This window comes from Pempheris klunzingeri, chromosome 7, assembly GCF_042242105.1.
Source record: "Pempheris klunzingeri isolate RE-2024b chromosome 7, fPemKlu1.hap1, whole genome shotgun sequence".
Taxonomy (NCBI): Eukaryota; Metazoa; Chordata; class Actinopteri; order Acropomatiformes; family Pempheridae; genus Pempheris; species Pempheris klunzingeri.
The window spans coordinates 24,298,281-24,323,477 of NC_092018.1; the positions used below are offsets into that span (position 1 = coordinate 24,298,281).

Consider the following 25,197-nt stretch of genomic DNA (forward strand, 5'->3'; position numbering starts at 1 on the left):
GTCAGATGTTAGACATTGATTCATTTTTGTAGTGTGTATTTCTTTAGCGAAGAATCAAGGAAAGGTTTCAGTCAGTCAATTTAAACATTTGTGCTCCTGTTAAAACACAATCAGCATCTTACAGTGTTCCATTTAAAGTCTGATTCACTGCTGATGTCTTATTATGTTTTTTCCCCACGTCCAAACAACAAACTTTTGCTCAGGAAAACAAAAGCACACTGACTCAGAGATAGATTGTTGCGGGCTTTCCTGCATACAATAAATAACTTCAGCTCACTTTTTCCTCTTAAGAGCCTTAATGCAAAAAGAACTCCAAGACATCCAACTCTTTGTCTCCAGCTGTGTCCCGAATCACTTTTTTTTTTTTTCTATCATGGCATCAAGTCAGGTTTTCTGCAGACCTGGACGCAACACGTGAACAATGCTGAATAATGCTTCTTCTGTTTCATACAAGCTTTTGTTATTTGGTTACAGCCAGTTTCAACACCTTGTTCCGTGCCAAACGAACACAGTTGAAGTAGAATATTTTTCTGTGACCTGTCACTTCAATACACACTTTGAAATGCAGTTTACCAAATTTTTCTTAAGAGTTGGCCCCCATTCAATTAAAAGGAATCTTGTCTTAGTTGTCAAGTTGCTTCAGTAGAACAACGGTAATTGTGAGCTGGTGTGAGTACATCTTGCACAAACATGGCACTAAATGATTTCTTGGCAGTGCAAAATGAAATTCAGTGTATTAGACCGGTTGCCGAGTAACAGACCAACGGACTCACATTTTTGCCTCACAGAATATTTCACTTTGATCTGTGAAGGAATCTACTTTTCCTTTTTTGGCTCTGCTGATTATTTTACACAGTGCTAGAGCAAATCCTGTCATGCAGATCTTTGTCTGTGCCAAAGAGAATATTGTAAGACTACATTCTTCCCATGAATAAATATACACCAATAGCAGCAACTACCCGTACGGATTAAAGTAAAAGTCTTTATCACTGGCATCGTTTTTGCAGCTGACAGGCAAATAAAACTCTGAACTCACTGAACTATCACAAGCTCACGAGAGCCCTCTAGTGGAGATATTGTAGTGTTTATTTTACGTTCCTGTGTCTGGGGTGGTCCCCTTCAGCTGTCTGAACAGCTACCAAATGTTACTACAGTGAAGACAAATGATTTAAATTGCAAGTACCACGGAAGTGACTATGTGTCATGATAAATGAATGAACTAATCATTATGGGTATGAGGAAAATAAGCAAAATCATCCTCTACCTCCCAAACACCAACTGTCAAGAATACACTTCAAATCACCGAGACAGACGGAGAGAAACACGTTTTCTAGAAGTTCCCCGCTATTCAGCGTGATCTCAGAGTTTTTTTTTTTTACTGTTTAGGGAATAATGACTGTGGAAAGAATTCCTCTTCCATGGAAAACTGGAGCTATCACTCTGCTCACTCACATACATTACCTTTCTCCTCCCTCTGTTGTGCACAGATTGAGCTGTAAATGCATCAGCATCAGAGGGCTCAGTATGAAGAAGTCAGTCCGGCCAGCGGTGAGTAAGGTGAGCGGAGATCGAGGGAAAGAGTCCGCGATCACCAGCGGGACCGGAAAGCCTGCAGGAAAGACCAGCACCACCGCACCTCTGTCTAAGGTAAGCTGTGATCGATCAATATCAGTTTTTAATGCTACTTTGAATTTGATTTTAATTTTGTGTCTGTAAATTAATTTGTTGAATTTTTTGTGTTTTCAGGTGAAAAGCAATGATGATCTTTTAGCAGCTATGGCCGGAGGGAATCCTGCATCAAGTAATGCTGTCACCAAGACCAAGAGGACTGCCTCTATTGGGACTAGTGCTAGCAACCTAGACAGCAAGCCAAAGACAACATCAGGTATGTCGTATATTCCATCCCTAGATATGTATTTTATGTTTTGTAATGTTGTTTTTCCGGAAATGTAAGGATTATCTTTTCTCTCGTCCCAGGTACTTCATCCAAGCGTACAACATCTTCGATTTCTAAGGAGCCAAATTCATCACGAGAGCGCCTTCGGACATCCCGGGCCTCAGCCAATAAGAAGCAGTTGGTAACGGGGACTGTAGCGGGCGATGTGGCCTCAGGGAAGCGCTCCCGTAGCCAGATCCTGGCAGAGTCTGAGGGCCGTATGAGCAAGTCTAAATCAGACGGCCAGATCAGTGATAAGGTAGCTCTGGAGGCCAAAGTAAAAGACTTGCTGGGTTTGGCTAAAAGCAAAGATGTGGAGATTCTCCACCTTCGCAGTGAGCTGAGGGACATGAGGGCCCAGCTTGGCTTGGGGGGGAAGGAACCCCTGTCGCATGAAGGAACTGAGGAGGAAGAGAAGCCCCAAGTTTCAGCCATCACAGCAGCTGATGTGGAGTCCACCCTGATTCTCTTACAAGAGCAGAACCAGGCCATCAGAGAGGAGCTCAACCTGCTAAAGAGTGAGAACCGAATGCTCAAAGACCGGCTCAATGCGCTTGGTTTTTCTCTGGAGCAGAGGCTGGATGCCTCTGATAAGCTGTTTAACTATGCCTCCCTGAGCCCAGACCTGGCAACCGGCAGCGGGCAGAGTGATGGTGGGGGGACAGGTACACTGACCTCCTCAGTGGAAGGCTCTGCCCCCGGCTCTTTAGAGGATCTGCTCACAGGACACCAGCATGGAGGCTCAGCAGACAACCTGGACAGTGAATCTAGCGAGGTCTACCAGGCCGTCACCTCCAGTGATGATGCTCTGGACGCCCCCTCGGGAGCTTCCTCATCATCGGAGTCGGAGTGTGCACCCAGCAGGGAGCGCTCGCGGAGGGGCAGCAGTGGCAACGCCAGTGAGGTGTCGGTGGCCTGTTTGACGGAGCGCATCCACCAGATGGAAGAGAACCAGCACAGCACTGCTGAGGAGCTCCAAGCCACATTACAAGAGTTGGCTGACCTGCAGCAAATCACCCAGGAGCTAAACGGAGAGAACGAGCGGCTAGGCGAAGAGAAGGTGATCCTCATGGACTCCCTATGCCAGCAGAGTGACAAGCTGGAGCTGTATGGTCGGCAGATTGAGTACCTGCGCTCGCTGTTGGATGAGCATCATATATCGTATGTGCTAGAGGAGGACATTAAGAGTGGCCGCTACATGGAGCTGGAGCAGCGCTATGCAGACCTGGCAGATAATGCCCGCTTTGAGAGAGAGCAGTTGCTGGGGGTTCAACAACACCTTTCCAACACACTGAAAATGGCTGAACAGGACAATGCTGAGGCCCAGGAGATGATCGGAGCACTGAAGGAGAGGAACCACCAGATGGAGCGCATCATGGAGTCGGAGAGACAAGGTCGAGCTGCCATGTCGGCTGCACTTGAAGAGTACAAGGCAGCAGTGAGCAGTGACCAGGCAGAGCTGAACCGCTGCAGAGCCCAGCTGGACCAGGAGAGGCAGAAGGTAGCTGAGCTGTACTCCCTTCACACCGCAGGGGACAAAAATGACATCTGCCAGCTGCTGGAAGGAGTACGTCTGGGGAAAGAAGAGGCTGAGGCCAAGGCGGCGAAGTTGCAGGAGGAGCTGGAGCAAGCCCACAGTGAACTCACCAGACTGCAGGAGACTTTCAGTAAGGTTAGTGAAGACCTGAAAGAGATCTGAGATATAAATTTGAAGGCTACTACAGAAATGGTCTGTGGGGCATCAATTTCCTGAAGCCATAAAATGCTAAGATGATGTGTTTGACTTTTTGGGTCACCAAAAGCAGTGCCCCTTTTACTAAATGTGGATCAGAGCCAGATTTTTATCTTGAAATCATCTCAAATTAAGCAGTCAGGTCTTTGAAGTGGAACTTTAGCAAGGGTGCACTTCCTTGTTTGTACCTCACCAGTGTATCACAGTGCAGAGGATAACTGTGCAGATGTGTAGTTGAAACGCACACTATACACAATACATCTATATAAATTACAATATGACACTTCTGGAGCTTTGTTGCACATTAGCCAGCTAATTACCTCATGGCTTGTTGATTAAATGAAAGATACCCCTCTTCCTGTGTGTGCAGCTGGATAGGGAATACAGAGACTTCCAGGAGCAGGTGCAGCAGCAGATGGCTGAGCAGGACCGCGCTCTGGAGAAGCGGCGTGTGGACCTGCAGGAGAAGGAGACTGAGATTGCAGACATGAAGGAGACCATCTTTGAGCTGGAGGATGAGGTGGAGCAGCACCGAGCCCTCAAACTCCACGACAACCTCATCATCACAGACCTTGAGAGTAAGTGGGCCGGACACACAGAACGGAGTAAACCTGTTCTAATGGTCAAACTTTAACTGGATAGTAGGTTCGCATACTCTCATATTTAATCAAGAAATATTTACTATTATTATTATATTTAATATTTACTATTGTGTGAAACCAAAACCAACATCTACTACCACTTTACTAGTTTGGTCGGCAATGTATTACGGTCCATATATCAAAAACCATGATTCTCTGCCATCTGTGTTTGTACTGTAAATCCTAGACCAGGGTCATTCAACTAAAATTCAAAAAGTCAGAGAAAATGTATTAAAGCAAAGGTCTGGGACATCATAATGTCTAACTTGAGTTGGTGTGACATATGTTGATGTAGCCACATCTTGACTGAACAGTCTCAACCAACTTTACAATATATAAATCCCAAATCCACGTAGCGTCACATGGGATGGCTTAACTCGAATGGTCTGTGCGTTTCCTGAACTGCTCAACCAATGCCGTAAACACTAGAAAAGCTGCGCCGGTTAAAATAGAAGCGTCTCGTCAAATTTAAAATCCCCCTCTAATTTATTGATAATAGGTCTGGGTCCGTAGAGGATGGCCCTAACCCGGACCCGGAGCGCAGTCCGCCAGTTAGTGACCTATGTCCTGGACTAATAGTAGTCATGTGTGTGCTGCTGAGTTAGTCTGCTCTGTGACCTGTTGGCATTAGTACCACCACCAATTATTTACCTCCTATTTCAGACTCTGTGAAGAAGCTGCAGGACCAGAAGCACGACATGGAGAGAGAGATTAAGATTCTTCATCGCAGACTGAGGGTAAGAGTGCTGCAGGGGGGGAGCTTGGCACCTTGAAGACCAGAGCAGACAGGGGTCAAAAAGTATTTGCATAAAATTCTTTGTTTTAGTTTTAGTACACCAGAAGAAAGTAGGGTGATACACCAGGAACACAACTCTAAATGAATGCATGTGTTTTTCTGTGTCTGTTGCGTGTGTAAATAAGTGCTTGTTTGCTAACACATTCACCACATCAACTATACAAGATATGTCAGATATAGCAGCTTGTAATTTTATGCCCAAATGGCCAAAGAAAATCATTCTTTCTGGTTAAATGATCCTCACTGTGTGTATGTACGTGTGTGCGTGCCTGCACAGGAGGAGTCAATGGAGTGGCGTCAGTTCCAGGCTGATCTGCAGACAGCTGTTGTCATTGCTAATGACATCAAGTCTGAAGCACAGGAAGAGATTGGCGATCTGCGGCGCCGGCTGCAGGAAGCCCAGGAGAAGAACGAGAAGCTGAGCAAAGAGCTGGATGAGGTCAAGAGCCGCAAGTAAGACCCGCAGAGACGTTTGGAAGAGCCCCAACGGTCACATTGACATCGTCTGTCTTATGTCTGTAAACAAAATGAGGGAAGATTTGACTTGCTCTGCAGGGTTTGCACTCATTTCTTTTTGACAACACCCCATTTCACAAATTGTCATTACAAACCAAATGATAATTTTCCATTACAATTTCAACAGAGTTGTCCCTAGAACATTGTATAAACTTAACAAGGGTATACATACTGAGGAGAGGACTGTATGTTTCCCAGGCAAGATGAGGAGAGAGGCAGAGTCTATAACTACATGAACGCAGTGGAAAGGGACCTGGCTGCTCTCAGACAAGGGATGGGTCTCAGCCGGCGATCCTCCACCTCCTCAGAGCCCTCGCCCACCGTCAAAACACTCATTAAGAGCTTCGACAGCGCATCGCAAGGTACCACTCAATCATAAAATGCTCCATGTTCCTCACTTTTATATGTTTCTGATATCATACTCCCAAATTACTGATTTGTTTCACAACATAACACAATAGTTCTAAATGCTTTATTATTCTTTTTGATTCATGTCTGTGTCAGTTCAGACTGATTTTGAAAAATATCATAGGAACGATAGCTTTATTTTAGTCATTGATAGAACAGATCATCAGAGAAAACAGATGTGTACTCAGATGTGTATTTATTTTGCAGTAAGGTCATTTTGTCTTTGCCAGTCGCCTTAGCTCTGGTCTTAAGCTCAGCATGTGTCCACAGAGAAGGAACTTTTTATAGACGAGGTTCCTGACATCAGGAGTGCAGGTCTAAACTGAGCTGTATGTGTTGGTTGCTTTTCATTAGGTCCACCTTCCAATGGCACTGCAGTAGCTCCAACAGCCGCGGCTGCCCCACTACCGCGAACCCCCCTCAGCCCTAGTCCCATGAAGACGCCCCCAGCAGCTGCTGTTTCACCCATACAGGTACAAGAGGAATGGCTTTGTTTCATCATGTTGCTAAAATGTCACTTTTTTCCTGTTATCTTACCATTCCACACTTCTACTGAATAGTCAGGAACATTGTTATCCACAATATGATAAATGGTCTATGGCTTCACTAGACACTTGCCCTGGTATGGATGGTGTCCTTGTGTGTCCTTGTGAATTATATATCAGTTAAATGACCCACTGCTTAAGCAGCACGTGTGATTTGCCACAGGTGACACTCTTGGATATGAACATCTAGCCCACTCACTACGATACACATTTTGAATAAATATTTGTGTAGTTATTACTGTGAATAGTTGAACTGGTGAGAGGCTTTAGAAATGTTTCTCTAATTTGTGCATTACCTTTTTAGAAACGACAGTAATGACAATTTAACTGTTGAATAAAACTAATCTCAGTTAGTGTCTGTTTGCAAAGCTGTGGAATAAGATGATGCACCGAACACAGTGAGGACGAATCTTCTTATGAATTGGTCCAAATATCTTATTCTGGTAACACTGTTACCGTAGACACTATAATTTGTAGGTGAAATAACCACAGTAAATCATAATTTCCAGTTTGTTACTGTTCTGTGAAAACCATATATCTCCTAAATGACAACAACAGCAGCGACAACTTACTATCGCCATTAAGAAATGTCGCATTTACCACTCACTAGATTTGTAAAGCAGAAAACTGTTTTTTGCTGTTTCAGAGACACTCCATATCTGGGTCTATGTCAGCAGCCAAGCCGCTTTCCTCTCTCAGCGATAAGAGGCCCAGCTACACAGACATCACCATGCCAGGTGAGTCACTATTTAAATACACTCCATACTGGTACACTACACTGAATAATGCTGACAGTTATTCTCAGACATTTAAGTATGAATCTGAAAAGGGGCAGAATGATGTACTGGTAAATATGTGTTAGCCATAGACTGTCCTTTGTCCTCTGCTATACTGCTGTCACAGTAGTTAGGATTTAATGGACTGTCCCGTTTCTCATGAGAAATAACGTGATCATTTTTCCTCAGAAGTAGGTTTACTGTATGTTGACATGTTTTAGTTAATCAAAACACTAGAGTGGATCTACAGTATGTGGTGACTCATTATTTCTGTCTTTAGCTCATTCTCACCAGAAATGAGTTCAAGTGTTTCATGTGAACATGCAGACTTGGCCATAGCCTCCAATGTTCCATTTATTTTTCTGAGATTTATTGTTGTCTTGCTGTGCAAGGAAGGCTCATTTGTTGGTATTCCCTGAACTCAAAAGGGCTGGAATGTGGCTCTTTACTGACCCTGCTACATCTTGGTTCACAAGTGCCTCGTAGAAACACTCGTAGTACAGTGTACGTGATATAAATACTGTGATGTCTCAGCAGCTGAGCACCTTCTCAGGGGAACCTCAGCTAGCCGACCTCAGTCTGCCCTTCAGAGGGTCTCCAACATGGACTCTACCAAAGCAATTTCAGGTGATAGCTATTTAAGTTCTATAAAGTTATTAAAAACATGTCCTATATAAACTAGTTAAGTTTAAAAAATCAATCTCATCTTCTCTGTCCTGACCAGTGTCCCGTCGAAGCAGTGAGGAGATAAAGAGGGACATGTCAGCTCCAGACGGGGCCTCCACATCCTCCCTGATGGCTATGAGTGCTGCCTCCTCCCCACTCTCCCTTTCCTCCTCCTCCCCCACTGCCTCCATCACCCCCACAGCACGTAGCCGCCTAAGGTACCACCACACTGCCTGTTTAAAGACAGTGTTTCTATTTTCACTCCTGTCAGAGATTTTATGATCTGTTGGTTGCCTGTGTGACATCATCACTTCATACTGTAGTTGTGATTGGTCTCCTGAGAAAACATACAGCCCATAACAGCTTTCCTAGCTCCCTAATCAAACATTCTTACCATGTAATCTGTTTGCCTTACTGACATAGTAAATCTTTTAAGACGGTGTTTGCTTACATGTCTCTTCTGTGTGTCTATTCCAGGGAAGAGAGAAAGGACCCTCTGTCAGCACTGGCCAGAGAGTATGGCGGCTCCAAGAGAAATGCCTTGCTGAAGTGGTGCCAGAAGAAGACTGAGGGTTATCAGGTAGGTTCCTGTCCCTTCACTTGATGTTACCAGCTGATCTAACAAGATCCACAGGGTCTTTAAGTGCTCTCCAATAGCTTGGGCTGACACGGACACGAAACAACATGGAAATCCACTGATTTTACATATGGTAGGCTGTTCACAGATGTTGGGGAGTATTACTACTTCTTTAAAGCCTTTAGTGTCTCCAGAGGGAGATGGTTATGTCTGATGAATTACCTCAAGTGACGTCATTTGCGTTGGTGCTAGTTGGATCTGAGTATGTGTGAAAGTCTGAAAATGAAAAAATCTGTGAGATGTAGCAGAAACTTAATACAGCTGTGAAATGGTGTTAGCAGAGTGAACATTAAACAGATCAGTGAGATGAAATTAAAAACACTAATGAAATCGCCTACCGATGCACAAGGGCTCCACAGGAAATGATACAGCATGCAATCCAGCTACTACTACTACTAATACTCTTGACTCTTGACTCGAGCCGCTGTGTCTCCTTTCCGTGCCTTTTCCCATCTTGCTTTTCAGTCTGGTGTGACAGTGATGTTGTTGCTGACCTAGATGCAGGGCCAAAGTGTGCAGGGACAGTAGACGTCTTAATTATTGACCCAGAAACAACTGGAACTAAAATGATAATCAACGGGTGTGACAAGAGTCACTTGCCATATCGATGTAATGTTTATCCTTTTTACCTGATGTAGATGGTGGTTACCATGGCACCTTAAGTCCTCTTCAGGAAGTGTGCTACATTTAACACATCCTGTGAGTGACCTGCCTGAGAAAAACACAAGCGTTGTGTACTATCTAGATTATAGCTGTAACACTGAGGAGACTTCAGCACCTAGTTACATATAATCTCACTGGTTGTTTGAAATCATGGTTTTATAGCCTCTGCAAAGGTCAGATGACAGCTGATGGTGGAAGTGATGATAAATATGATATGGATGAGTAATGTTGCTACTTCACATAAAATCCCAGGACAGTCATTAGATCAAGCTGCCAGTTCTCTGTGGCTAAATCATTTTTTATGACAACTGAATTTATCGTGACCATAATATTGTTGAAAGCCTGTAAATGCACAGTGGCTGGCAGTGACATTCATGACCTGGGAGAAGATGTTATACCCTCTCAGCCCGGATAAGGCCCAGAAATTGGTTTTCCATCGATTTTTGTCCCAGCCTGTAAATGTTCCGTCCAGTTAAATCAAAGTTTGAATGTGTCATTGCTTTGTTTTTCAGAACATCGATATCACAAACTTCAGCAGCAGCTGGAATGATGGCCTGGCCTTCTGCGCTGTGCTCCACACTTACCTGCCTGCACACATCCCCTACCAGGAACTCACCAGCCAGGAGAAGGCAAGTAAAGCTCCTGCGAAAGCCTGGACCTTAAAGCTATTATGACTGTATCACTACGGCTGTTAGACATAATGTTCCACTGTGTGTGACTTTGCCTCTCCCTTCTTTTCTTAGAGGAGAAACTTCACCTTAGCCTTCCAGGCTGCAGAGAGTGTGGGCATCAAATGCACTTTGGTAAGCTTTATACCAATATGAAACAACCATATTAACCATATTAGTATGGTTTGCCACAGTGTGTGGTCTGCAGTTCTGCTTTTAAGACATTGCTAAAACTCACAGAACTTTATTTTAAATTCTAGTGGAGAGCCTAAAGTCTTCAAAGATACCAAAAATAAAATAATGCTCAAAACATTGGCAAGATAAGAGTATAAGACTTGGTGCAGCTGAAAATAGATGATACTAAGTGACAGTTTGAGAAAAGCACTCATTTGCTTTATTGCATTAGATGAAAAGACTGATATCGCTCATGGCTGTACACTAAATACGTAATCTGACTGTGGGTACAAGCCTGCCTGGATCCTCCCCCTCCACCATCTACATGTCACCATTGTCCCTGTTGCTTTGTGAAATAACAACTTTTTCTGATTAAAAAAGACAAACATGTAGCTTACATAACTGATAATGTTATTAAAGTGATAACAATACGTAATAAAGTAATGCCACTGCAACAGATCAGTAAACTGGTCACAAGTCAATGTCAGCGGCCAATGCCGCTGCCGGAGTTACAAGATGCAACAAATCAACTCCGTCTGACGATGGCTGTGTCAGAACATCAGGCATGAGAGTCCTTTGAGATGGAGTCTGGGCTTTTCCAGGGTGTGTTCACAAGTTGTTGTTGTCCGTGACATTTGACTCAAGCTTTTGTGATATTGTTCTGTGATAGCTACATACAGCTGTTAGGTCATCTATGGTTTTCATGAGTCCAGTGAGCTCTTCCAGACAGAGCTAAAGTAGAGGCAGGCTCCACCTCTAGGGCACCGATGACCAAGTTATGTTTGTCTTTTTTTATCAGTAAAAGTTGTATCACACAGTTGACGTACTGTACGTTATTTACTGTTCTATGTGGTGTTTTCTATTGTGGGCATTTAGCTGTTTTAATGTGCCACCCACATGCAAATGTTCCAAAGAACAATTCTACCCCCGACACTATCTTGCTGCATCCTGGGCTTAGCCCCAACCAAGACAACTGTATATTAAAGAAATCCAATCAAGCTGGAGCGTTTTTCCCCCTATACCAGAATACTAATGAGTTTAGGCAGGTCTGTTTCCAGAAACAAAGTATGGAGATATCAAAAACTGTCTGTACAACAGTAGAACAAAAACTAGTGTGTTGATGTTCTGGAGCCACCGCTGGTTGCCTCACAACTCAACAGCAACTGCTTGACTCCAGGAAGTCACTTCTTTCAGCGGAGAAATAGTCCTGTTTAGCAGTATCTTTCTTTTAACTGCCTCTTTCGCTCTTCTAGGACATAAATGAGATGGTGCACACCGAGAGGCCGGACTGGCAAAGTGTCATGACTTATGTCACAGCCATCTACAAGTACTTTGAGACCTGACTTCACCGTCTCACCCACCCTGCTCCTGCAACACAGTCAGAGCCATGCAAGCCCTCCTAAGCTCTCAGCAACCTCTCACGGTCAACTGTTATACCTCACTGCCCCCCCCCACACACACACACCACAGCGAAGCCCAGTCACAGTGCATGTCGGTCCTCAGTATTTAGCAACACTAAAGGCAGACCAGGACACGCACACAGCTACTACCATCCAGTACCATCAGTGCAGTGTAGAAGGCGCTTTATGTGAAGTTGTACTCTTAAGGGCTTGCCCGTATGTCTACTGTTACACTAGTAAGCTATGACCAGCGATGAAATCCTGTAGATCATCTTTGCTGTCAGTCCACATGTGAAGGAGCAGCATGAATAACAAGTCTTAGTGCCTTCTACCTGGCTTTTCCTGGCAAATAATATTCCCTCAGCGTAAACCCAGTGTCCAGGGTGTTAAGGGGGAATTCCTGCAAATCTGACTTTTCAGCTACTTTGCAAGAGGAGTCATTTTCATATATAGTCACACTGTTTTTTGTTTTTTTTTCATTTGTTGGTTGCGAATATTTTGTGGGAAACATCAGCTTCTACAGAAAAGCAAACCAAAAGCCAGTAATGTTGGAATTTCCCAGTAACCTTGAAAATTCCCTCTGAAAGGAATTTGGACAGACGCAGCCTTTTTGCACCAAGTCTTCCAGACGTTACAGTACAATACAGATGCCTCTCTTTAATGGATAAAGTGCCTGTGTGAGTTTTGATGCAGGAGACCAGGATGTGAGCTCTCTCTACGGGCCACAGAGGCGGTGTCTTTTCACTACAGCTTGTGAAGCTCAAAGATTCGAGGAACTGTTGCCAAATTTCTCTCAGAGCCTTTCGATTTGCGGCCGATTGCGACTGATGCTGCAGACGGCTACTTCATCAGCATCTCATCACGAGCGACTGTTTGCTTTTCAAGCACAGAAACACGCCACGCTCTACACACAGCGAAGCAGCACTAACAGTCTTATGATGGTTTCCACTCAAACATTCATGAAGGTGGACTAATATTCATTCGATGAACTATATAATGTGAGTGTTTGCATTCTGTTGATTTCTTTTATTTTGGCACATACAAGCGCACACAGCAGCATTTCATCGTAACCAAAATATGATTGAGTAGCGTTTAGTTTTTTGATAAAATACGTTTTAACTAACATAAGTTGTGTTTGGATCAGAGAGCCTTGAAGCTGGGGTAGGCAGTTTTTCTAGAAAAGGCAGAATTTGAAAAATGCAGCCCTCATCCTGTAGTTCTCCCCTGTCCTGTGTCTGTCCTACCACCGGACCAACACGGGCACATGCACAAGATTCACACGCTGAAGAAAGTGAAGTTAGCAGCTTCAGCTGACTGATGATGACCCTTCCTGTTTTCTTTGGAACCAGAAAACCCTTTAAGTTTATATACTGTAATTCAAGGCTATAATGTTAGCTAGCTACATAAACATAAACAGATTACACAATTAGCCACAGCCTTTGGTTACAGTTAGCACAAGGTTAAACTGTTAGCAACATTAACCCTTGTATGGTGTTCGGGTTTGTGGACCCGTGTTTTCATGTTCTTTATCAAAAGAAAAATTATACGATTCATATTTTTTTCAAACTCAGACTCATCAATATGAGGAAGGCCAATGAGTCTGAGTTTGAAAAATAATAATAATTAAATAATAATAATAATTAATCGTATCATTTTGCTCTTGATTTAAAAAAAAAAAAAAAAAGAAAACTGGTCCCACAGACATACAAGGTTAAACAAGGCCTCTCATCGCCTGCTATCAAGGTAAATCTACACACACAACCTAACAAAACCACTGCAAGATATGAGGGATGATTCAGATATTACAGCAACATGAAGTTAGAAGCTTCTCTCAACCCAATCATGATTGGGATCCCAGCGCTGATATACAACATCGCATAATATGAGCTTGCATACGGATCTGAACGGCCAGCAGCGACACTAAAAAGGTCTCCCACCGTGGGCTAGACTTTTTTAAGGCTGGAAAACAGCCAAGAGGAGATGCAGCGGTCTGCTTCTTTCTCACACCACTTGAATGATCCTGAAAGGTTATCATGGAATTATTGCCCAATGACACCAAAAATAAACTGCTTATCCCAGCTTTAAACTCTCTCAGCCTGGGGGGGGGTCTAATTAGAAAAATAGTGTCTCACCAGAGACGTCATGTTGGGAACATGTGCTCTAGTTTTTGGAAACCAGCAGAGACGGATTCAGAGGTGAAGACACAATTAAATAGGTCAATGCAGCTTCTCATTGAAGGAGTAGTTCAACATGGGAGATTAACTTTATTGCAGCGTTAGATTGATACCATCAAACTTCTTATCTAACAGGTGTATTTCCCAAAATGTCATGTCTGTGCAATTAATTTTGCACACGAATGGCAAAATATGCACAAGTGATCAGACAATTCATTGTGCCATAGACTTTTTTTTTTTTTTGTGTTAATACTGTTGCAGTGTTAGACAGGTAGTTTTGAAATTGCTCTAATGACTAACGATTACTGTAGAGATACTTTGTAGATCGCAGAGTCATTTAATATGTCTGATTTCAGTCAACATTTATGTTGTGGGTAACACTTTTACATTCCCCTAGTTAGCATTTCTAAGCACAACACGCTATAATGTGGTCGTACCTTCCTCCGTATGGATGTCCACAGGAGGAAATCCTTTTGATGAACAGATGAACAAACACTAATGTGCTGCTTAGAAACGCTAAACAGTGGGAACTTCTAACAGTGTTACCGTGTAATGCTGTCTGACTGCCTTGCCGTGTTTATCGTGCCTCAACATACCAAGTTCACTGTATTTATTTGCATGATTTGCAATCGTTTTAATGAGGTCACTGCTTTATTTGTGTTTCTGAGGTGTATATGAATTTATTACACACACAGTTAGAAGCTGCACTGAGATAAGCTTTTTGTATTCACACGAATTTCCTGCCTTAACAGTTTAGCCGAGGCCTCTGCGAAGTGAAACTGTGACACTTCAAACTGCGGTTATCTCTCCTCACCAGAAGTGTCACGGCGTGTAAATGGTTTCTAAAACAAGGTCCTTCTCGTTTGTACTTCTTGAGGAACACTACCAGCGCGTGGTGGTCATAAACTTTTTTTGGGAAGCTAGTTGAATCCCCCTCGTGTGTCTGGTGAAGTTGACTACACACTATTTTGACTTGGATCGGATGGAACTGCCAGCTGGTGTCAGTAGCGACGTCAGAAACATTTTTGTCTCGATTTAGAAGCACATCCTGTCGCGCTGTTTGCCAAGCCCCATCACAAAGTGTACAGCTGCAGTAGATATTCAGTGATTTAGATTAGCACAAGTCTGCAACAATCACAGTTTGTTTTTTTGTGTACAAGAGAGCGCGCTAGTAAGTTATTTGATGCCTTTCTGAAAGCATTGGCTCTCTGCTGATAGGAGCCTGTGGTGCCACGATACAGAGGATTATCAGCCAACAGTTTTATCGTGTCCTGCTTGATTCCACCGCCGGCCCGCGTGTTTTATTGCTCCCGACAGGACCGTTTGAGAGCTACAGAAAGATTTGAAGCCTCTCCATCCTGAAAGTGGAATGTGTTTTGATCACGCTTTAGTGATCCCGGGACTTTCTGAGGTCCAGCGCATGCTGATGTGGAGTGATTGATGAACACTGTGCCCGGCCTGCTTAGGAGAAACTAGACGGCTGGCAAAAGCTTGGAAGCACATTCCACCTACAAATGATGCAGCCATGAGATATATGTTACACTGTTTGGGACCCAAGGTGATGCCCTTCAATAAGCAAATCAAATGTGAACAGTGCATTATGTCTTGATTGGGTCCACTTCAACACACATTTCTTTTTGTTTTTGTTTACTTGAACATGCTCTGAGAATTCCACTGACCTGCTTTACTTTGTCTTTGTTTTCCATGTTGCCTTTTTTTTTTTTTTTTTTTTTTTTAACAATCCACGCCACATGTTTTTGGTGTGGAATATTTGTTTTCCTGATCACATTACATGCAGTGCTGAAATGGTCCCTAGATGAAGTTAAAGCTGAATGAATGTGTGTGTGTGTGTGTGTATATGTGTGTGTAAAGGGACTAAGCTACAGTATTAAGTGCACACTACAGTGATAATCAGTTGTAAAGAAAAAATGCTGTCTGGTTCTATGTTGCTTTATTTTTGTGGCAATAGTTATAAAAGACCATTGAAACAGCCATGTTTGTTGTCATCATTGTTTCAGCCAGTGGGTTCAACTTCACCTGTGGGTCCACCTCCAGTCATTAGACGGTGACGGGGCTCTGCCTCTGACTTCTAACTGGATTCACTGTCTCAACACCGACACAAGTTTAATGTGTGCCATTAACAGGCTCCTGTGTATTCATAGCAGGCTTTTAACTGATCCGCCCCTGGAGAGGAAACGGAGGCGCAATCAGACTCAATATGGTGTGTGTGTGTGTGTAAGAGAGAGAGAGAGAGACAGAGGGAGGGAGGGAGAGAGAGAGAAGAAAAGAGCGAGTCTCATCTGTCTGAAGTCACTCACCAAAGAAACGGTGTTACATCATCTTATCTGAGCCAGAGACATTGATCAGAAATGCTCGGCGGGTTTAGTAAGCAGAATAAAAACTGAACAAGTGGAGGCTTTTATTAACAACAGGCTTCTTCTCTGCGACCTGCTCGATGGACGTCAAGAAAACAGGTGAGTCGTTTCGCTTCAGAAGAAGTTCTGCTCTGCGTGGATTCTGAGTGTTTGCACTTTCTTAGCATTACATTAGATACCAACACATTAAACGGTGCCAGCTGGCTGCAGCGTGCAGAACACCGAGGGATGAGTGTGCTGGGGGGGGTGAGAAGAGGGAGGCAGGGGTGTCACACTGGGTGTCACACTGGGAGTCATGTTCTCTCACCTGAGAGCAAAGCCGAGCGTCCCCACAGTATTCCTGTGGACACTCCATGTGTGTGTGAGTCTTAGGTCTGGTCTCAGTAGTTCAGGGTGTGACTGCACCGTCACTGTTGGCTCACAATGACTCAAACTCCTCTCACAGTTTGCTGATGAACACTCCCCTAGTAAATGAACTAATAGTTCTAAAACAGGATGCAGGCTGGAGCTGCTTCTGAGCAGATTTTAAAGCCATGTCCAGTGCATTCATCAGAAATAATTTGTCAGCAAATAGCAAGAGAGACAGACACAGAAAGGTGGGGGAGTGCCTGATATTAAATCCATGAGGTTATAGTTCAAGATCAGCTGTATGCTTTAAGACAATAGCAGCAGAATTGCTTGTTGTTGGAGGGGGGGGGTAGTGATTGATGTGTGTGTGTGTTAGAGACCCCCCCAGCTCTGTTTTTAATAAAAGTTACTCACTGAGCCTTTAAGTGAGGAAGTTTTTCTAAAATTATCCAAAAGTTATCTAATTCGCTAAAAAAAAAAAAATCCTAAAAATACCAAAATTAACTGACAGTTTTTGGGGCCCCTGAGGGTCTGGGGCCCTGGCTGGTTAGTAATGCAGCCTTATAAACTGCATATATCCTATATACATCCTATATCACCGGTACAAATGTCTGCACACTGACAAAAATTACAAGAGGCTCTAAAGATGTAAGAGGGAAAGTGACAAATGGGAGAAAAAATATGATAAAAACTCTTTTCAGTTAGTAACAAAAAAGCCCCAGAAAAGTATAGTTTTAATCGTGACTATGTGACGACTGTGTAGTAACTTTACCGCGTCAGTGTTTAGTTAATGGACGCCTCAGTAATCTACCAGCAGCTGTATCGTCCCTTTTGGGATCTATGAGCACCGTGCAGTGACGGTGTCTGTTATCAGGAAGCTGAAAGCCTTGAAGAGTGTTCCTCCTCTACTTCCTCTGCACGGCAGGAGGAGTACGAGGTGGTAATAGGCCAAACATCTCAATCATGGATCTGAATACAGATACTTTTAAATAATGTGGCTAAAGTGAACCGAAGCCTGTCCATAAGAAAGTCTCACTTTCACTTGTTTCACTAAAAATCTTCTCAGATGGGTTTCACCATTCCATAATTCCACAGCTTAGGTTATTATGGGATGCATTGCGAGCATGGGAGAATCACTGCTGTAGGTTTCAGAGATGAATCATTTACTGTCCTCTGGGATCTTTGTTTTGGATGCATCACTGCTGCATAAAACATTATAACACATTCTAATGATAACCTGAATATCAGGTTGCCGCTCAGAGCAAAGAAAATAACCCAAAACTTCATTTGCAAGTCAAATTGAATGAAAAAACAAAACAAAACAAAGCAGAACAAAAAACAGCTGATAACTATCAACCTTGAAATAGCAAGTCTTTGGTATTAATAAAAAGACCCAAAGGGACAACCCTGATTCAGAGAGCGAAGACCTCTGTGTTCCAGCACAGCTGTCGTCTCTGAAAGTTAGCTGTAACCTTAAGAAATGATCCCTCAGAGGGAATTCAGCACCACGAAACCAGCAGATTTCCGTTTGTGAAGCTTTTTAGATACATCAGATGTCTCACAATGACCATATTCATGGGGCCATACTTATCAGACATCTGAGAATCATATGTGAAAATGCCCTGAAGACCAACAGTAGGCGTAAAAAGTTACACATTTATCAGGTGACATTCACAGCTTGCAAAACAGGACATTAGAGGAAACAAGCTACAAACACATCATATTATCATATTATCAACTCTTTCATGTTCGTGTGGTGAACTCGCCGGCAAACAAAGGCTAATTTCTGGCGTTTGGCGTCCACTCAGCTGTGTTTCTGGCTACCTGGTGAATGGAAATCTAATGTTCACTTCTCTGTAGCTTAGTTTTGGTCTCCACCAGCTATGGAGGGAAATAGCTTCAGCTCTCAGGCTGCTAAATGCTCAGCTAGTCACAAATGAGAGGTGATGTATATACCCAACGAAAAGGGAACTTTTCTGCTTTTTCTGTCGAGCTCGCTCTTTCCTTCAGTGGTGATTTGGGTTTTTGGAGCTTTTTGGCTGGAAAGTGATCAATAGAACTGACAGGAACGGCAGTGTGGAGTTTTAATTGTCCTCGCATTGATTTATTGTGAATATGAAAATATTGATTATAGCAGCTTTAAATCCTCTCAATACTTGGTTTCACATTTAAGTATTTTTCTAATAGCTCGGCCTTTATTACGGCATGTAAGGGTGGAGGAGGAGGGGGGCTTTGGGGCTTCCGGTGTTTCATCACTTCTCACTACTACTCACTCACAATCACTCCTCCAAATTTCTAATTTCTCTTTGAACAGAAATTAATCAACCTGACCAAAGATGGTAATGAGGGCAGTTGGTTATGATAGATGTAGCTGTATTAAAAGACCTGGACCAAAAATAATGTAACTGTGGGCAGAGAAAAAAAACGTTCCTCAAATGACAATGTGGGTTCCAACATCTATCACATTAATCCTCCTCTGCTGGGTAAATTCCAGTCAGCCGTTATGTAGAAAAATGTGCGTTACCTCCTCATAGTCACATTTTCCGCTACCTGTACGTGAGAAACTTTTTAAGACAATGTTTAGTCCATTCTGTCATCTTACCCATGCAGCATCCCCTCCCTCACTGTCTTAAAGGAGATTACCTCCTCTGAATAACTGAAGGATGCATGGGGCATGGACACTGGCTCTGAAATATCTCTTGAGCTTTGGGAAAGTAGAATTAAGGATTGTTCTGTTAATGCTGCACTTCAGCTCCATATACTGTAAGGTCAAGCTGAGTGAGATAGATTTCGTTCCCCCTAAATGTGACAAATGTAGGTCGGAGGATGGGACCTTAACTCACCTCATGCCCCAAATCGCTCAAGTTCTGGAAGGAGATATTTAAATGGTGCAGTGTAATACTTGGGGAGCAAGTCACCTGTGACTGTAATCGGTTTCCTCTGGCTCCTAAATTCTGTCCTGGACATTTTGTCACAGTAGCAGTGGGTATTACCAACATAGCTTATGCATAATACACTAAACTATTGTAATATTCAGTAAACTGTATATTCTGGAAAGTTTAGTGGATAGGTGGATAGCAGGACCTTTAAGTCTGTGAGTAGAAGTAAAAATGTAGGATTCTGAGTTTTATCTTTCACATAAATCCAAACTTTTAGCAGTTTGCAGTCTCATTCCTGATGCTCCCAGAAGCATCCTCCATATTTCCTCCATATGCTCTTTACAATGGGAGCTGCGCTACTGTTGATGTGACACTGATGAAGTGTACACAAACCGCCTTCCCACTGCTCCTCTGCAGGGTCAAGAGGGGCTGTTTATAGAAGACATGAGCAACTTAAAGTCCCACAAAGCCTCACATGACCATTTTTTTTGGGGGGGAAGTTTTAATCTGTATATCGAAGCGTCTGATTTTGATGACGCCTTTGAGTTTGACTATTTGAATGCCAAAGTTCTGGAACTCATTTATTCCATAAAAGGATACAATTATTAGAATAAAAATGAGTCCAAGAAGAACCTCATATTTCATAGGAAAGACATAAACTGGCCAATATCACCCTGATGCTAAAGCAAACATCAGGTTATTAGAAGTTTGGAGTGAAAAAATAATCATGTACTTTTTGGAACACGACACAGCGTACGCATCACACTCTTGCAGCACTTCTGACTTGTTCTAAGAATATCTGGTGCAACTGTGTTTCGGTTGACACTTCCTTAAATTTAAAAGCATTTCCTCTTTTTCCACTTCTGCACCTCTGCATCTCCAGCAACATAATGTTCCAGTGATGTGCGTTGTTGGCATCATCTCAGCCCCTCGAGAAGTTCATGGGAAAAAGCCGCAGAGGGGAAGGATCTGAGGAAGGAGGACAGCGGAGGAGCTTTCCACCGGGAGAATGGAGGCATCAGTGTCTAGTTTTGGCGATGACAGCTCCATCTGAAGTTGAGGAAACCATTTTCAGCTGATTGAGCTGAAGCAGGTGAAGCGTCGCCAGAGCTGCTTGTTTAATCTGGTGGATGTTTCTGAACGTGGCAGAGTTGAGGAGGCTGAGCTCAGCGGCTGCCAGGCTGCAGCTATGGTCGTTGAAGCGAGGTGTCCTCCCTCCTCATCAGTGACCCCGCCGTTTGTCTCACCATGCCGGACGACCCCATCGCCTCCGTCCTCTACATCATCCTGGAGCTGCTGATCGCTGTGTTCTCTGTGCTGGGCAATGTGCTGGTCTGCTGGGCTGTGTGCCTCAACAGCAACCTGCAGAGCATCACCAACTTCTTCGTGGTGTCGCTGGCGGTGGCCGACATCGCCGTGGGCGTCCTGGCCATTCCCTTCGCCATCGTCATAAGCACCGGCTTTTGCTCCAACTTCTATGGCTGCCTGTTCATTGCCTGCTTCGTGTTGGTTCTCACTCAGAGCTCCATCTTCAGCCTGCTGGCCATTGCCATAGACCGCTACATCGCAATCAAGATACCACTCAGGTAGGCAGTCAGAGAAGTATGGTTCCTCTGTCCAATAAGACAACATTCATAAAGGGTCTATAAAGGGTCTAAGTTGTTTTTAAGGACTTTTTAATGGTTAATGAATTATTCATCAATACTTTATAGATCAGTTATAAGCTGTTAATAAGAACTACTTCTAGGCTTATAGGTTGCGGAAAACTCTTCAGTATTTTAGACTTAAATCCATTTATCAATGTACAAGCAGACTTGTAAGATTTATAAACATTAATAACTGCATGACAAACCATCACAGGGGGTTATTCACAACCTGGTAAAAAAAAAAGTTAAAAAGGTGTCCTGAATAGATTCATTAATAACTGATGGTGTAATAAATTATTTATTACCTACTAATAAAATTTCTAGTTACAAGTGATAAACCCAGGATGCCCCAGTGGGCAGTGGTACCAAAAGCTCTTAACCACGACAGACAAGAAAGAATAAAAAGAAACGTGTGTTTTGGGAAGAGAAAAAAAAGGAATCGTAAGTGCATTATTTGATATTCTTTACAGAGAGAGTGCATTTAAAATATGTTCTACGTTTTTATCTTTTCCTTTTGTATCTTTCCTCAGCTCAGACTAACCTGATTCTTAGTCCCAGGAGGTGGAGGTCTCACAATAAAACTCCATATTTCAGTTCTATCAGTGAAGACGTGACATTTGAACCGGCGAATCTTGGCTGCATAAGTGTGTCCAGAAATGGCATCTCCTATGAGGCCGTATCTCCCTGGAGCAATCAAATGAATTTTTCTTTAATTGCTTCTACAGACTATGTAACCCCCTTTGTAACTCCCTGAGTAGTCATACTTTATTTCTGTTACAGAGAAAAAACACAGCGCTTGTCACACTGTTTATGTTGAACGTCAGCTTAGATTTAGTGAATTAGCAAAGGACGGTATGTCTGTGTCGACAGACATTAATCCTGTCACCCTAAAACAGGCTGACCAGTAGTGATGCTCTCGCTCAAGCTGTGACCTCATCATACCAAAACAATGAACTGCAGACCACGTCGAGCTCAGACTTCCTGTTTTCAGGACTCAGTCTGTTTTCACACAGCCTCCTCCTCCTGGTGAAGATACGTGATGGTTTCTCTGTGTTGGTTTTTTTGCATCCCTGATGGGGGGGCTTGTTTTTGCAGCATTAACCTTTGCACTTTAACATCTCAAGAATGTGATAGAAAGAAGCCAAACGTCTCAGCTGCTCTCCCACACTGTACTTCAGGCGTACTCAAAATAGACTCTTCCTTTGAGGAGGTTTGAAAGACTTGTTTGTTTGTTTGTCCTTGCTCTTTTAGTTCCGGCATGAGAAGTGCTTCCACAGAGCAATCAGCTGAGCACATCAAGTCAAGGGGAACGTCATTCAGTGTGAACTAAAGATTAGTGACTGATAATGGCATAGATGTGAGATAGACATTTTAGCATGGCTGCCGTTTTGGGAAACAAACATCTTTTGCACAGTTCTGAGATGACATCAGGTGCTTGATGTTTGCACCATCTCCCCCTTCCAGGTACAACAGCTTGGTGACAGGCCAGCGGGCACGAGGCATCATCGCCATCTGTTGGGTTTTTTCCATCATCATCGGTCTGACCCCCATGATGGGCTGGCACAAGCTTCCCAAGAGCACCAATAACACCTGTCAGCCCGGCCTGATGAAGTGCCTGTTTGAGGCGGTAGTGGTCATGGAGTACATGGTCTACTTCAACTTCTTTGCCTGCGTGTTGATTCCACTGCTGCTGATGCTGGCCATCTACCTGTGCATCTTCATGGCCGCTCGCCACCAGTTCAAGCTGATCGAGCTAAAAGCCTTTCACGGAGAGAAGTCGCGCTCCACGCTGCAGAAAGAGATCCAGGCCGCCAAGTCTCTGGCCATCATCGTTGGCCTATTTGCAGTCTGCTGGCTGCCTTTACACATCATCAACTGCTTCACCCTCTTCTGTCCTGAGTGTGCGCGTCCTCCGGTCTGGATCATGTATGTGGCCATTATTCTCTCCCACGCCAACTCTGTGATTAACCCCTTCATCTACGCCTACCGCATCCGGGAGTTCAGACAAACCTTCCGTAAGATTATCCGGCAGCATATCCTGAGCCGGCAGGAGGTGTTCGACAGTGGCAGCAGTATGCGCACCTCCACTCACAACAGCATCAGTGACTCCATCAGACTCAAGGCAAACGGCCTCAGCTTTGACATTTTCACTGAACACAGCAGCAGTAGCGGTGAAAGCTCCTACCACTGCCCCACTCACATCTCACCCGGCTTGGTGGCAGTATCCCACCCTCCTCTGTCAGTCGTCATCGCCCACTGCCCTAAGGTAGGCCCGTGTCCACTGGAAGCCCTCAGACAGACTCAGATCCCCACAGATCATCATCTACAGTACGATGAGCAGCAGCGCGACGTCGCCGAACCAGAGGTGGTGGAGGATAAGGACAAAGAGAACCTCGGCTCTGCCCAGGTCGCAACGCTGTTCAACAAGCAGAACAGGACGAGTTGTTTTTGTGAACTGGCAAAAGTGTCCTGATGAATGCACAGGAGTGATCATTCACTGGTATTCAGGAGCCACAAGAAACTCTCTCTGTTATTTAAACACAGTGACTTTAATTTAAACCAGACTAAAAGTCTAAAAGCTCTGCCAGTGGTCCAAAGAGGTTGTACCGCTCAACAACACAGCACATTACCGAAAGTGGTTTAAATTGACGTGCGCGTGACGTTTCTATATTTAGAGTGCAGGCACTTCACACTCTAAAATGCCTCTGTGTTTATTTTAACAAATAAGAGCACTGAATGCTTTGGCTTTGGGTTCAGTACAGAAGCACTTAGACCAGTGAAATTGCTTGACCCACCAAAGCTAAGCCAACATGGAGAGAAGGAGCAGTTTGGACCCCTCGCTCTCTTAAAACAAAAGAAAAAGTATTGATTGTGCCTTTACAGGATGACCTTCTTTGTTTAACTGTAGGTTAATGAGTAAGTCTTCAGCCTTTTCTCTCAATTAAATTATTGATGTGTTTTTTAGTTTTTCAGGGACGTGGACATAAATGCACCATTACCATGGATCATTGAAAACAGATTACTTCTGATCAACATTTTATTATTTCGGATTCACCCCGTCCTGAACCTGCAAGGTGCACGGACAAGCACCACCAACCTCCTGAGTTCACGCTTATTTACAGAAATGTAAACATTTTTCACATTCAGCCTATTCCCTTTCTCCTTTTTCTTGTAATTCAGCTTCATGGCAGGTGTTTGCCGAAGCCAAGGGTCCAAAGTTGGTAATGTAACGCTGAAATGTAATGCTGTATTTTTGTTTGCTCGGTGTGACAAAGTGACTTGACTGCGTTTAAGTTATATTCATGTAAACGATAACTGCTGAGCTACTTTGATTAATAATGGGAAATTGAGGATTTAGACTTAAAACAACCTCATGGAAGAAGTTGTGTTTCTTATTTTTCATGATGAATTCACCGAGTCCAGCGCAGCTATTGCCTTCTGTGTTCACACAAGCAGGCTAACACAAAGTCCTGTCTTTTAAATAAATCCTTTTACATTTTCAAAGTTTACTTGCTGTATTTTCATTCAGCTATGGCCACAAAATGTTCCCAGTCATTATTCAGTAGCTGTAGGAACAGCTCCAGACTTCCCATTGGCTTCTTACCAGACAGGGTCATGTTTCATATCAGATCTGGAGGTCTATAGAATTGAGATCTGGTTTGCTCATTCTGGGAAATGGTTAGTTAAACAGTCAAACTATCTTTGGAGTTCTTTATTTTCCCAGCTTTTATCGCAATTCCCCTCTGAGTTCAGGTTACAGGGTGCAGGGCCCATTTCTTTTTAGAAAGCTTCCCCAGGGGTCTTCAGTGCTTTTTAAAAGATTCACCACAGAGACCTCCAGAGAGTCCTGCTGCTGTCCTGTGTGGCAGCGTCTCGTCTCCTCAGCTGGGTCATATCAAGGTTATGATTCAAAATTGTCGGCTGTTATGAGAAAACCTAGCTGTCATAAGGAGAGAACCATAAATGTGTCTGCGTTTTATATTAAAGGAGTAGTTTGACATTTTTAGGACCTGCCCCTGTTTGCTCTTGCTGAGTAGGTAAGAGGATTGATACAATTCACGTGTCTCTGTCTCTGTCTCAAGCTCTGAAGTTCACTAATAATGGTTAATGTGTCCGACTATTTCTTGGCTAGTTTTTGTACCCTCGTACCCTGATCAGCAAAAAAAGCTCAGACAAACCCAATGTACTGTGTGGCGGGAAACAATAAAGCGTCTTGA

At 43.5% G+C, this 25,197-nt stretch overlaps 2 protein-coding genes across 3 annotated transcripts; both read left to right on the forward strand.

The window, feature by feature from the left end:
• The first annotated feature begins 1,524 nt into the window (after window positions 1-1,524).
• specc1la (sperm antigen with calponin homology and coiled-coil domains 1-like a) lies at window positions 1,525-12,034 on the forward strand. Of its 2 annotated transcripts, none has more exons than XM_070833569.1 (15): window positions 1,525-1,647; window positions 1,747-1,885; window positions 1,978-3,608; window positions 4,039-4,246; window positions 4,973-5,046; window positions 5,383-5,558; window positions 5,820-5,983; window positions 6,384-6,502; window positions 7,221-7,311; window positions 7,885-7,977; window positions 8,075-8,234; window positions 8,494-8,596; window positions 9,829-9,945; window positions 10,060-10,119; window positions 11,412-12,034. In XM_070833569.1, exons 1-15 carry the CDS (start codon window positions 1,525-1,527, stop codon window positions 11,499-11,501), a joined length of 3,348 nt encoding a protein of 1,115 aa, XP_070689670.1. In that variant the 3' UTR covers window positions 11,502-12,034. The 2 variants fall into 2 exon arrangements, with proteins under 2 accessions (XP_070689670.1, XP_070689671.1); XM_070833570.1 differs by having other exon boundaries at window positions 7,888-7,977.
• A 4,034-nt stretch (window positions 12,035-16,068) lies between these two features.
• On the forward strand, window positions 16,069-24,489 carry adora2aa (adenosine A2a receptor a). Its single transcript, XM_070834424.1, has 3 exons — window positions 16,069-16,206; window positions 20,218-20,920; window positions 22,445-24,489. The coding sequence occupies exons 2-3, from the start codon at window positions 20,583-20,585 to the stop codon at window positions 23,451-23,453; spliced, it is 1,347 nt and encodes a 448-aa protein (XP_070690525.1). The 5' UTR covers window positions 16,069-16,206; window positions 20,218-20,582; the 3' UTR covers window positions 23,454-24,489.
• The last annotated feature ends 708 nt before the right edge of the window (window positions 24,490-25,197 follow it).